The sequence below is a fragment of the Centrocercus urophasianus genome, unplaced genomic scaffold, assembly GCF_019232065.1.
Source record: "Centrocercus urophasianus isolate 14NV4802_14NV808 unplaced genomic scaffold, USGS_Curo_1.0 seq_73, whole genome shotgun sequence".
NCBI classification, from domain to species: Eukaryota; Metazoa; Chordata; class Aves; order Galliformes; family Phasianidae; genus Centrocercus; species Centrocercus urophasianus.
In genome coordinates this window covers 11,133,638-11,148,058 of record NW_024885344.1, presented here as the reverse complement: position 1 = coordinate 11,148,058, position 14,421 = coordinate 11,133,638, and the positions used below count along the sequence as shown (strand labels likewise).

The 14,421-nt window shown below is 45.3% G+C and overlaps 1 protein-coding gene across 1 annotated transcript in view; it reads left to right on the top strand.

Moving 5' to 3' along the window:
- CACNA2D4 (calcium voltage-gated channel auxiliary subunit alpha2delta 4) overlaps positions 1-14,421 on the top strand; it is a 113,619-nt gene that overhangs the window by 52,352 nt on the left and 46,846 nt on the right. The window contains exons 25-26 of the mRNA XM_042838083.1: positions 758-885; positions 3,631-3,711. Of these exons, the coding sequence (XP_042694017.1) occupies positions 758-885; positions 3,631-3,711 (209 nt within the window). The remainder of the gene's footprint in view (positions 1-757; positions 886-3,630; positions 3,712-14,421) is intronic.

Genomic DNA, 14,421 nt, shown 5'->3' with positions numbered 1-14,421 from the left:
GCATAACTCAGTACCCCACGCTGCTCATCAGGAGCGTTGCTCAATGCTTGAACAGTTGTAGTCACTACATTTCAATGACAGATCCCCACACGTCACAGGAGAGGCACTTTTGGGATCTCTTGAAAGGAAGGAATTGTATAAATGAGTAACCGTTGTTATGACAAAACGTTCATCGAAAGGAGAGCCTGAAAACAAAGAGGATTTGTCAGCCAGGAAGGAGAGCTCTCCAGGGAAGGCAATGACCCGATTTTTTTCCAGGGCTCTCCTGAGCTGCCTGGCACGCCATGCCCCAGCACCCATACTCTTGTCTTCAGAAGCACCTGCTTCCTCAGGTTCTTTAGTCCGGGCATCGCTAGGAGCTCAATATCTAGCATCTCGTTTTGCCCCCCGGCCCTGCCCGGCGCTCTCGCACGGCTGCATCCAGGGGAGAGGTGGAGGAAGAGGAGGACGTATTCCCAGCGCTCAGGGCCGTTGCCAAGGCCAGAAGCCGAGGCAATCCCCTCGCTGTCCAGCCGCAGGGCCGCGACCTTCCCTTGCCCGTCCTCGGGGCTGGCGTGGGGGCGATGGCGGCGCCGCGGGCCTCGGCCTGGGCAACAGCGGCACCTGGCGGGCGGCTGGCAGCGGCGCGGCGGCCGCGCTGGCCCAAGAGCGTCGGGCAGCCTGGCGGGGGGGCTGCCGGGCCCCGGGACTTGCAGAACGCGGCTCCCCGAGCAGAGCTGCCCTGTGCAAAAGGCGACTCTCCGTTTTCTTCCGGCAGGAAATTCCTGACTCGGAAGGACAAAGAGAGTATCTTCACCATGGACCACTTCCCTCTGTGGTACCGCCGGGCAGCCGAGCATCCCCCCGGGAGCTTCATCTACAGCATCGTTTCAGAAGATGACTCAGGTAACCTCAGCCTGAATGCAAGAAAAATGAAGAGAAAGCTTTGGGCTCCTTCCGATCCCTTTATTGCCTCTGTCGCACAGTGAGAATTGCAGAGGTCAGGCCTCATGATGTTTTGCACACCCGGAGTGCTGGCAGAGGGTCAGAACCATCAGGGCAGTGGCCAGGACTGACGAGGAATATCAGCAAACACTCAAGAATTGACTTCACAGGGTGTCTTTTTTTTTTTTTTTCCATCACTGCTTTCCATGACAGGAAGGGATGGGTTTGTTGGGGAAGAAAGTGCAGGAAAAGGGAGGAGTGCTTTTCCATTGTTTCCTCTTCAATGAGAGTGTGCCATTGGTGCCCGATGTCCCCTCCATCACATCACTCGACTATATCACCTCATACTCAGCAAAAGAGTTCAAACACCAGAGAAAAGCAAGGAGTGGCTTTTTGGTGTCTCTTGCTTAGAGTGTTGATTCCTGTGAGCTTGCAGAGCCAGCCAGGACTTCCTCAAAGGCTGGAAGAGAGCAGAAGAGCCTGGAAATTAAGAAATCAAAACAAAACCCTCTTATGAGACTCCTACACAGAAGGTGGAAATCCCCTCTGCTCCCCAGCCCCTAGCACTCAGTCTCTGTCACAGAGCTCAGCGCTTTAGCTGTCAAAGCTTTTTGTGGCACAGTGGTGGGAGGCTGGTAGGTGGAAAAGCAAGTAGCAAAATGGAGAAAACAACACAGGGAGGCAAGAGATGAACCAAGATGTAAAGAGAGAGGTGGAAGGTGGAAATACTTGAAAACTTCCACCAAAGCCTCTTTCTCTGCATAGCACCTTTACATCTCACTTAAGTGGCAAGAGAAAGAAACAGGCATGGCAGGAGAAACCTTGCACACAACAGCGTTTGTTCTTTGAAGTAGATATTGGGCTAGGAAAACAGGCAGGAACACCCTATAGGGCCCTCTGGGATAGCCACAACTCAGGTACGTTATAAGAAGTAATGCCTGCCCCTGAATACTTCATGCTCTAAATTGCAGAGGTGATTATTAGTCATTTTAGAGGTGAACAGTTCAGCCCAGTGAAACTGTGATCTATGGGATCATTCAAGATGACTGTGAAGAGTCCAGAAAATAATACCCAGTTCCCCTGAGTTACTGTGCTTACTGTTAGAGTATATGAGTTACTGTGCTTACTGTTATAGCAGATTCTGAGCATTTCATTTGACATCCTTAGAAGCAAACCTTTTGGCCAGAACAGGCCACCCAGTTTCTCAGGAAGTTCTTGTTGATTACATTCTTAAATACCCTTTCCATGCTTTCTGCAAGTTTGTGTATGCCCACCATGTGACAAGGAGTTTTCACAGCAGATGCTCTTCTGATCATGTAAGAGGCAAGAGCTTGATGACTCCTGTGTTGGGGAGGAGTCCAGTGGGGAATGGTTGCAAGTCATGAGAGTAATTTATCCAGTGTACCTCCTTCCAGAGTCCAGAGGTCCCAGAGACATGACAGCAGGGAAAGCTCTGCAGGCTGCGTAGGACTGTTCTTGCAACTCAGATCTCTCATGTGTTGGGGTTCTTTGCTTATTGCTGTGTTTTGCTAATTTGTTCCATTCCAGGGGTGAGCCTGAAATGTGGGGTTCACCACAAAGGCATGATCAGGAGCAAGGCATGTCAGCATGAGTTGGCTAGGTCATTGTTTCACAGAGGCTTTACCAGTTCTTCTGACATCCTTTAGTAAGTTAATCTGACTTCAGTCAAAAAAAAAAAAAAAAAAGAGAGACTCCAGGCTAAACTGCAGTAGCCACTGAATCATGCTCAGGATATGCTGGGTACCAACAAGAACGATGACAGCAGAAATGGAAAACAGTAACAAATGCTTGAGCTCTTGGGAAGGAAAAGATCCCTGACCCATCCATCCGAGCGGGAGTTTTCCATCCAGCATGCGAGGAAGGAGTCAGTCACACATTAAATCGATCATGCTGACCTTCAAACTGTCCCCTGGCAGTTTCAAAATAGGTGCCCCAGCTGAAGCTAACCTAATCACTTAAAAATACAAAATTGAATCAGTCACATGGGCAATTGCAGGCTGAAACAACTGCACTAACAAAGACAGAGGACGTGGGGCTCAGTTGCTTAAGTCTATCCAGCCATGCTATTTTAATTGCCCTGTGGGATACAAGAGATCTGCATGGGGCTGGCAGATGGGACACGGGACCTGCAGGGACACTTGAAAGAGCAACTAAAACATAAACAGGATACCCTTGGGCATAACAAAGTTTAAACAGCCAAATATATCCCATAAGACTTTGTTTCTAAAATGGACTGCGCTCTGGAAGTACACTGAGCACTGTGTTTGTCTCTCCAGTTCATAATGCTAGTCTGTCTTGGGTAGCAGAGCTAAACATAAGCATGGCCTTTGCTGCATAGGGCCAATGTCAGAATTCCTTGTCCTGCTTCTACTCTGCCTGCAAAGCTTAGCTGGGATGTGAAGCAAAGCAGCTTTCTGGCCTAAGAGCTCTGCCTGTTCAGATTGGAAGAGGCTGATCCTTTACATTTCATGCTGAAGATACCACTTCTATCACGAGATAAACGAGTCTCCTTATTTATTAGCCCTTTAGGTCTCTTAGCGTGGTTTGGAAGATGCATTCCTCCAAAGCTCTGGATCCTTCAGTGCTGAGGCATCTCTATGCACTGATCTGGATGCAAATCCTGCTGCATTTTCCTAATCTCCGGTGGTGAATTTAACCAAGTCTGCTGTTTTTGTGTGTTGACAGAGGGCGGCGGCCTACCAAAAGTGGTGACAGTTAGCACGGCAGTGGCTGTATCTGTTGATGGGAAGATGGGTATTGCTGCAGGTAGGAAATTTCTGACTTTTCTTCCTCTCTTGAATGAAATGGTAGCATCTTGTATTGAGAGCGGGAATTGAGAGCTGTTTTCTTGTCATTCAGCGGAAGTGACGGGAGCCACAAATGATTGTCCTGTTGAAAACTAGGCTAAACAAAAAGGTACAAATGGCTGACGTGTCTTTGGAAGGGAAGCTGGCTGTCTGAATGGAAACTTCCTATCTTCAGTGCCAGTGACTTTGTGGACTGAGACTGGCTATTTCCTTGGAGCATGAGCAGGTTGAGAAATCTGTGCAAGTTTTGAACTGTTTCGAAAGAACAGCACATTCCTACATCTTTATTGTTATCTCAGCTGAAAAATAACTTCTGTTGGTGGAATGGGCTTGCTGCTGGATTTCCAACTCATATATTAGATTTCTAAACTTCTCTTTCTATCTGAGCTTTGATCCCCATTTGACAGACTTTCACCAGATTCTGCATCTACTTTTGGAATACTTGTAAAGCATAGTATTTCCCTCAAAATCCAAAAGCTTTTGAACCCGAACCTTTACCATTTTCAGTAGTAATTGCTTCTGAGAGAAGGCTCTATTTAATACCTTCAAATCACTGTCAGCCATTTATTTTACGTAGACTAGGTAAACCCAGGTGCAGTAGATGAGGTCTACTATTAAGTTAAACTATGGCATTTTAACTTCATCTGATGAACTTCTCCTTGATTTCCAGGCTCTCAGTAAGTTCCAGCTGAGAGTAGTACTCTCTAAGTATCACATGTGGTTTGTGAGAGTACTTATAATCTTAGGGACTGATGATACAAAATAGTGCTTTTCAATTCTATTCCACCACTTCAAATCCAAACAACGGAATTTATTAGGAAGTGAAGCCTGTCCAGAGATTCTTGTGAAATAGAGGTGTTTTCAGTACAGTCCATTTTAATTAAGTGTTTGAGTCGTAGAAAATACTCCCCAAACTGATACTAGCTGTCACTTTACAAGTACACTGGCAGAGAATGAAATGGCATTGAGATTATGCTAAGTGTGCAGCTCTGAGACATTTTTCTGGCAACGAATTTGAGAGGAGAAAAAAAATGCTCTTTAAAAAAGATTATTCTTCATGATTCTTTTTGTTTCTTTTTGTTTCTTTTCCTGACCTGTGAGCTAGAACAGAGACACAGACAGTTGATTTGGCACTCAACATAAATACTAGGAAGGAAACTTCTAGGTAGAAGAGCTAAAGCAAGAACAAGTGGCTGTAGGAGCTGCCCCTGACAGAGCCAATTCTCTTCTGTCAGCAGCACTTCCCACAACCCCTGTGGAGATTTCCACCCCCTCAGTTATCCTGGATGCTGAATCGACTGTCTCTGTGGACATGGTGTGAAGGGGCAGAATCCTCTGCTGTGGGAACAGAGGGTGGAGAAAGCAGCAGAGGACAGGGGAAAAAAAACTGTCAAAACAAAAATCGCAAGGTAAAATTTCCGACCTTTGTGGAAATGATACAGAACAAATGATTTTCCTCATTCATAATCAGAGAAACACAGAAGTGAATTCTCAATTGATTTTGTACTGTAGAGATACCATTGGTCCTTGTCGCAAGTAGGCATATTCAGTGACATGACCACAGTCATCTGCTGCTTACTTTCACATGTAGTATATTCAGCAGCACTGAAGGAAACATTTTCTCCCAAAGGGTCTAAAATCCTTCGGGCTCCAGCTGTAGCCTTTACTGACTTCAGTGGAAGTGCAAGGGTTTCCTGAGGTACATCCCATCTGCTATACTGGGCAGAGGTTTACAACTTGCTGTGGGGCTTCAGGGAGGGAAGTGGCACCTTTTCTTTTGTTTCCAGTAGTGAATAGGTTAATCATCTGAATCTTTCATAATTCCACTAGTCATTAAAAAAAAAAAAAAAAAAAAAAAAAAAAAAAAAGAAAGAAATGAAAAGATTTACCCATTACAATACTATTTGATCTTGAGGATAGCAGGTATGAGAGTAAGTGTATATGTCTCCCTTTGCTCCCTACACACTAGTGCTGAGTGGCTAGGACCTGGTTCTGGGGAACTTCACCCCTCAGTGGAGGCTGCAGCAGAGATGATGCTGCAATATGGTCCTGCCCCCACACTGGGTACAGGAGAGAGGTGAGGGAAGGAGGGTGAGCGAGGCACAACAAGAGACAATCAGAGCAGAATGGGATGCAGATTGTTATTATTATTGTTATTCAGATGGCATCAGCCCTTGGTGAGCATGGTAATTGTGCTCATGTAGAGTCAGGAAACTACCAGAAATCAGTCTGGTACCCAGCACTTGTTCCCAGAGAGCCAAATATCTGCATAGTCTTGTACTTTCTGGATAAACCCTGTCACAGTTCTGTAAAGAGGGGACAACAGAAGGCTTTTTAAGTGCCCCTATAAAAGTGCAATTTGTATGAACTGGCCTGTCATTCTGCCACTGATTGTTACTGTCATTTCCTTGACTTGATGGTGCTTGGGGGGATTTGTAAGCACTTTGAAATGTTCACTATGCGTGCAGTGAAAAATTAAGCTCTAGGATTTACAGCTGTGCCTTTGGGGAGGGGGTACCCCCTGTGCCCCTGCAAGGAGGACGCCGGTGACAGGGCCCCTTTTGTTCTGGCAGCTGAATGGCAGGCCCCAGCCAAGGCAGAGAAAGGCAAACTCCTAAAATCAAATGTCCAGGAAGATGACATCGGCCTGGGCTCTGTCAGAGAGCGAGGGAGCTGTCAGCTAGGATTAGGGAGCAGCTGGGCTGGAGGGCTGAGAATAGAAATGGAGGGGGAGCATGGGGCCTCCGTCCCCCTGGTTCTGCATGGCTTGGTTCAGCCAAGCCCATGAACCTGGGGCATGTGGGACATCATGCGGACATTTTGAGGGCTGGAGGTACCCGCAGGTCTTTCAGATAACACAGTGGAGCCACTTATGTGCGTTGGATTGGACTAGTCTCAGAGTCAGTGGGAAGCCAAGCTGGCGAATCCACAGCTATACCTGTTCCTTTGAGTTCATACTATCTACCCGCTATATTGTGCTCTGGCAGTTCAAAGCACTATGCAAACATTAACTAATGCCTGGATGATTAATTATAGTTAATTAGCAGGCGGCTGTTCTCCTGGGATGTCAGTCAGTACCTTTCACAAGCTCTAACTTAGTTGGAAATGAAAAATAAGGAATCGTGATGGCACTCTCCTCAAGCCAAGTCCTGCCCCAGATAGCACTGTCATCTGCTCCCTCCACTGAGTCAGTAGCCTGAGGCTTTATGGTCCTCCGGGGGGGGTGGGGAGGGGTGTGCTGCAGAAATCACATGTAGTTGCTGACAGCAGATTTTAGTGATTTAAAGCCCCAGTGAAACTGCTGGAATCTGCGCAGGAGTTTAACTGTCACTTTGGTCTGGGTATGATGTCTCTTTTTATTGCCTTTTGTCTGTTTGAGTTATGTGGTGGTCAGCTGGCTGCCAGTCAGAGCAGGGACAGGTAAGGTCTTCGTTCTGGTGGACTGGTTCCATGCCATTGCTGTCATGTCTTGGGGATGGGAGATGACTGATACCAGCAGAACGTGGGGTGTGCACAAACTCCATTGTCCCCAGTAAAACAAATAGAGTATCCAGTCAAGCAGCTGGGAGATCCAGATTTGTTGTATGCAATACCTCTCACCTCTGTTTATATTCAAAGGTAACGTTCCTTCTTATTTACAATGACTATGGCACATTGAAATTGTTACCCAGTGATGATAACAGTATGCACAGATGTGTTTGGAAAGAGTCTTAGGCAAGCCTAAAGAAGACAGAAAGAAGTATCATTCCTATTGTACAGAGGGAGTTTGGGGACACCAAGTTATTAAGGCCAATATTTTCAGAAGAGCTCTGGACTCACAGCAGGAGCAGATTTCAAAAAAGCTTAGATTTTTTTCAAAAGTATTTGAAATCAGTCAGTCTGAAAAATGGATAATGGAAAGTAATTTTGCCATTATACCACTGGTTAAAATCCAACCTCTATCAGTATGATGGAAGCTCTTCATTTGAAAAGCATTTACTGGCCAGCTTGACGTCTCTCCATCCTCTTCCTTGGTCCAATTTTGGCTTCCTGCTGGCTGTTACCAGCAAGCAGAGGGAAGAGATGCAGGTGCCTTTTTCAGCAGTTCTGTTTCTGTGGCATCTTTTCAAACTAATCTACACGTAATTCTGTATTCCTACTGTTTTGCTGTTTGGGTGGATAAAACCTCCTCTCTGTTCCTCTCCAGAAAGTTGAGAGAGTTGCACCTGCGGAAGCAGCTAGGATGCATGGAAATTAGCTATAATGACATGAGCACCTTTTGCACTGAAATAGACACATCCAAGCGAGAGGATTAAAGCGATTTTACTAGATTGACTTGGAAACCAGCATGATATTACCAATAAAAAGTCTGAGAGCAGCTGATCTCCTGAACGTGTGCTGCCACATTCAGAAGGAATGCTGTCCTTCTTTTAATGTTGCACGTTGTGCCAACATGGTTCCAGTGGGGGGATGTCAGAGAGCTTCTGAGGCATTGCATGGGAGTCTTTATGGAAAGGCATGATCTTCTTTGCATTCAATCATAGCGTGGGCAGAAAGAATGGACACCCAACTCATTTTCATCCCACTACCTGCTACTGCTAGTTTCTGTCTAATGCCATTCCTTCCTGGCATTCCCTGAAGCCTAAGCAGTTTCTGAGGCAGCCCTCTGATCTGACAAAATAAGAGACATCTGAAGGGGCAGCGCTTGGAGCTCAGGCATAGGAAGCATCAGGGGCAATCAGTAAGGCAGAAGCGCTTGTGGTTTTAGTACTACCAGCAGCCGTGCCTTCTCCACCTCTCAGGAGATCCATCTGGAGGCTCTTATCTGTGAGTACTCATTTGATTGGACTAAGAGTTGAGCCAGTCTTCTGCAGGCCAGGTTATTGGCATCACGCAGTGCCAGTGACGTGCCAAGAGCAGTATCTCTCCATTCTCCGTTATGTATAGATGTCTCCACAAACAGACAGTAGCTACTGACAGTGGGGACAAATGCATTCATTTTATCTTCGAGAGAATGCAAAAAATAAGTGTGTGAGACATCTCCCATAGCATTCCACCCATTCTGGCTGGACATCAGCAGTTTTCTTTTAATCCATGGTGTATGTGCTGTCTGCAACAATGGTAAGAAATTCAGCATAGGGACTGTCCCTATGTGTGGGGACATTGCTTGTTGCACAGGGAGTGAGCCCACTGGGTCCTACAGCTGCCCATCCCCAGTTTTGGAGCCTGTTCCAGGCTGTACCTCCAGCCCAGGAGCTCATTCTCGCCTGCATGTGGCAGAAATCTTCTCGCCTGAGGTTATCCATCTCTCTCGCCTCTGTAGCTCCTCTGATTGCTATGGCTGTCACGCTTGAAGGGAAGAGAGCCCTTGACACTGACTCAGGAGAGGCTTGCATATAGCTGGATTTTTTAGATTGACACTCAACGCCTTTGCCGTGTTCCCTTTGCTTGCAAATTATTTGATATCGTTTTAATTCTGAGCCGAATTAGAGCAGTGCAAGGGTTGCCATAGCAACCATTTCCTTGTGCCTTTTGGTCTGACTCATTGCAGACAATTACTCTCGCGCTCCAGGATTCACAGATGTGATAGGAGAAGAATCATGTGCTGGGTTTTCAACTTTTTTTTCTTTTTTTCTTTTTTTTTGCTTTTAATTTCTTTCCTATCCTCTCTTGCATTAACTCCTACCCAGCCACAATCATTAGGGATCTGTGTCTGCTTGAGGCCATGTAGACCTGTGAGAGCATCTTGCATGTAGAATACATAGATGCACAGTGTGTGAGGGAATTTTTGCTGTTTGTGTGGTTTTGCAAACACTTACAGTTTCTCTTCAGTGTGTTGTGTGGTTGTGATACCTGTCTGCACACATAGCAGTATATTCATGCACATACTGGCATGTATTCCTACATGAGGTGTGGCCACACACTTGTGTTTTCTGTGTACACACAGGTACATGCATGAATAATCTGTGTGGATGTAGTTTGTAGTGGGTGTGGGTGAGTGGCAGCAGTTGCTTGATATGCACTGACTTTTCAGCAGGACAGAAGATCTGTGAAGGTCACAGATGAGCCAGGTCCTCCGATTCACAGCAGTGTGAGGATCCTCAGGCTGCCAAGGAAGGAGAATTAATGTTTCTCACCAAGCTGAGTGCAAGGCCAGCACATTGCCTCACTTGTGCTTGTCCCTCCACAGCAACTCCTATCTATGCATGTGAATACATGGAGTAAAGTGGTGTTGTCCTTGCAAGGACTATGGCTTTGGCACAGCTACAGATGATGTCATGAGCTGTCTTAGGGTCTGTACTTCAGCAGAGGAGCGAAGTCAACTGAGAAGATCCTAAAAGGGTCACAGAAGCAGTCTGTGAATGTGGGGATAAGGATGGTAAATACAGCAGGTTATAGGAAATACTGTGTGAGACGGTTTGGCCTAAATTCAGCCAAGGCATAAGCAAACCAGTTTTACAGATTGAGAAGCTTAGCAGGTCTGAGGCAGTTCCAGTCTGTTCCTAAGATGTATGACTTTTAGCACCAAACAGCCTATTTCCTTCCTCTTCTGCTGCACTATCCCCTTAAGACACAAATCTCCCCATCACAAAGCTATGTAATGAGGCTCCTGCTGCAGCCTTTTCCACTCACAAGACCTTTTTCTTCTGCTCCTTTCCCTCACTGGGATACAGAAGTCTCATTCATAGGATCATAGGATACTTCTGTTGGAAAGCACCTCAGGAGGTCCCTTGTCAACCTCCTGTTACAAGCAGGGTTAGCTATGAGGTCAGACCAGTTTGCTTAGAGCTTCATCGCAGTAATATGCTTGGTGATATTCTCAGAAATATTCCTTGTTCCTCCCAAATGCATTCACACTGGACTCTCAGTCTGTATAGGGAGGGGCTTTACTGATAGCAACTCTCTTTTCCTCTGCCTTCCCTGCTCTTGTTCTGCTTCAGCACTATCAAGAAATCATCATTGCTCATCAGACCAAAAAGATTGCCCGCACCTTGCTCAGAGAGTGAGGAGGGTGGTCTGCTTCTGACTTTTGGCACTGCTTTCACAGAGAGCACATGGCTGGAGGGTTTGAGGGGAATGTTGTGAGCCAGTGTGTGATTCTGCTACCCTGCATCTGCCTGCTGCCACAGGCAACTGCTTAGGCTATTTAAGCTGGCTCTGCAGAGCCTACATGGAATGGAGAAGAGACAGCAAAGAAGGTGATGTCTTAGAAATCAAGAAGTGTAGGGATAAAGTGAGGATTGCTTACAAATCAAGCTAAGTTAGACCCTGGAACGGAAATTTAAACTAACAGCAAAAGATTCTACAGCTATTCAGTGAAAAAGAGAGTAAGAAATGGGGCTACTTCTGGGGAGTGAGAGCAGTCAAGAACAAGGAGACTAATAGTCTGAGCCAAAACCAAAGAGGACTGTGTACCCAGGTTATTAATAAGGACAGCTATATTGTCCTTGGGGAAGAAACAAGCTGACTACTGGAATAAGCAGCTCAAGCTGCTTAGTGCACTCAGTGCGTGGGCCTGGGTGCACTCCATCCCTGGCAGAGCTGCTATATGGAAACGCAGCAAGGGTTTTTTGCAACTCTGCCTGCAGTTGTGACTCCATGCTGGCTGGAAAAATGAAAATTCAGCAGTCAGGATTAGGGAAGGGAGAGAATTGCCTGTCTCAGATCAGTGCAACCTCTGTAATGCTTGTAATACTTCAGAGGAGATCATGAAGGAAAATGCAATTATTATCATATGATTAGGGGAAAGGGAATTCAGGCAACCTGAGTTCAACAATGCTAGATTGTGCTGGACTAACCCAATATCTTTGTTTCAGATGATTGTTTTCCTGGAAGGCATAAGAAAATTCAAAGTTCTCATATTTGTGTCTCAGTGACCCATAAGAAACAATTAGATACACTGAAGGAGATCAGGAAAGACACAGGAGCTGTGAGGGGCAAGGGAGATAAAATTGAGTCTACTTTGATGGCAACAGCAACATCACCTGTCCATCTAATACAAGATTACTCGTAGCTCTCCCCAGTGTTCAGCCACATTCAGTCTTTGCTAACGTAAGTCTGAGACCATGACAAAAATAGGAGTAGATAGTGAGGAAGTGTCCTGATGACTCAACACTAGAAGGCATTGCTAGTACAGGGAAGGACCAGGATATCATAGAGAAAGCTTTATTTGACCTTGTCAGGAATACAAGAAACAGAATGAATTTCAGTAGTATGACAGACAAGGTCATATGCTTGAGAACTAATATTAGAAATCCATGTGCAGGGAACTCTCTATAATCTGGCAGAGAGCACGGCAAGCAGGACTAGAGGCAGCCCTTGTCTTCTGGAAGCTGCTGGGTCTGTTTTGCCACATCTGAGCAAGGATCCTCAGTGTAGACTGTATTGCCCTCTGATACCTAAATAAAATTCAGGGAATCTATGCCTACCGAGTCCAACCCTGAAATCCTTGCTGAAAGGCAACCAGGCATACTTAGTGGTACCCAACAGCTCTGGTCATGCCTCAGCCACATCCTCCTCTGCTCCACCCCATTCTTCATCAACCTTTAGTTCTCAAAAGTTCACAGGATCTATTTACCAAATTAAGGATTTTTTTTTTTTTTTTTAATTCTTCCTTTCAGTATCTAAAGGAGTTTATAAGAAAGAAGGGAACAGACTCTTTAGTAGGATCTACTGTGATAGGACAAGGGGAAATGGTTTCAAACATGAGGGGGGGAAATTAAATTGGATACAAGGAGAAAGTTTTTTACAGTCAGGATGGTGAAGCACTGGAAGAAATTGCCCAGAGAGGTGGTGGGTGCCCCATCCCTGCAGACACCCAATGTCAGGCTGGATGGGGCTCTGAGCAACCTGATCTACCTGTGGGTGTCCCTGTTCATTGCAGGGGGATTGGACCAGATGGCCTCTAAGAGTCCCTTCCAACTCAAACAATTCTGTGATTCTACAGTTCAGAATGAGTTGATAAACATATCCTGAGAGAATTGAAAGGATCGTGTCTTCAGCAGATAGGATTGCTGTAATAAGTGCATCCTGGGGGAAACAATCTCAAGGACATTGCTAATATGAAAACAACATCGTATAGTGAGGCTATGAAGATATTTAGGGTGAAAAACTAAAGAAGGGTTTCTAGCCATTAGGCTAATGCAGTTTTAGAACATCTTTCCAGCCATAATCTGAGGTAAAAAGTCACATGGTTTTAAGCTGAAGTTTGAAAAATCTGCCAGAAGGTGGTGGTGCACCTGGAAGGCCGCAAGGCTGGCCAAGATAGTTTCTCTGGATTGATTTGGATATTCGTGGAGTAAAGAGGAGTGAGCAGAGAAGCCCCTGCTTATGATAATGATCCTTTAAAAAGCAGATGGGGATGTGGGGGCTGGCATGCTTGTGGCAACTGAGAAGTGACAGTTTGAGGAGATCAGAGAAGGGAGGATCTGAAAAGCAGCTGGTCAGAAGCAGTCGCTGAAAGGGGGTGAACAGTCAGAAGAGAGCGATAATCAGGGAGAGAGGAGGAGTGATGGGAACCAATGCATTATGTTCTGGGGAGAGATCTGAGAGATACTGTATGAGACCAGAAGCAAATTAGAAAGTTGCAACTGCTGGAGAGGCAACATCAGATTTAAGTAAATGATTTTCTTTTACCAGGAATCACTTCAATGTGGAGAATCTTGTCTGAAATCTGGGAAAGCAGTGTTACAGCAATGGTGGTTGTAGAGGGGATCAGAACCAGTCTCCTGTTAACCAGCTTCCTCAAAATGATTTAAGGGTTTTGCAGTATCTCTTCCATCTGCATGCATCTCTAAGTAAGAATAATGCCCTCATAGCCTAGCAGGCACATTGTGAGACATGGGCAGGTGTAGGGAAAGGTGATATTTACTATTGTATGGCAAAAGCTAGGCATTGCTGACAGTGCAGGGCAAAGATTTTGACGGATTGTGAGGAGTGTGCTTCTACAAGGAGGAAAAATGGAAAAGAATGCAACACATGTCTATGGCATTGTTCCAAATCAGAGGAAGTGCTTTATCACAAAAATGAACTTAATGAAAATCTATTTAACTTACCAAAGAAAAAAGACTGAGAGATGATGTGATTAGTGTATAAAGTACCTTCAAAGTAAGAGATACTGGTTACAAAAAGGTTGATTTTTGATCTACCGGGGAGAAGCATAACAAAAACCTATGATGGGAAACTAAATTCAAGCAGATTCAAATAAGATATTAAGTATGAACACTAATAGTGAGTGTGAATAGTTGCTCTGGTAAGGTACCAAAGGAAGCAAGGAGATTTTGTCATCTCTTGAATATTTTCAAATCAAAGGTTTGCCTTTCTGGAAAATTCACCTTAGCTGCATGCAAACACACTGTTGGACTTTCTACAGGATAACTTCTTTATTTTCTTTTTCATAAGCTAAACAGATTGAGCTCTTTAAGCCTTTTCACAGAAAGGCATTTTCTGCCACCCTCAAATAATGTTTGTGGTTCTTTCCTACACACTTTCCCATAGCGTGCAATACGCAGAAGGTCAGACTGGATGATCTAAAGTCCCTTCTGGCCTTTATACTCTCTGAATCTCTGCCTCTGTGAATTCATTAATGCTTGCAAGCTCCCAGAGAGCTGCCAAAGGCAAGCACTATAGAAATGCAAAGCATTGCTGTTACTCTGGATATTTCCCTTGAGCTTTATGCAGAGCTGGGTGA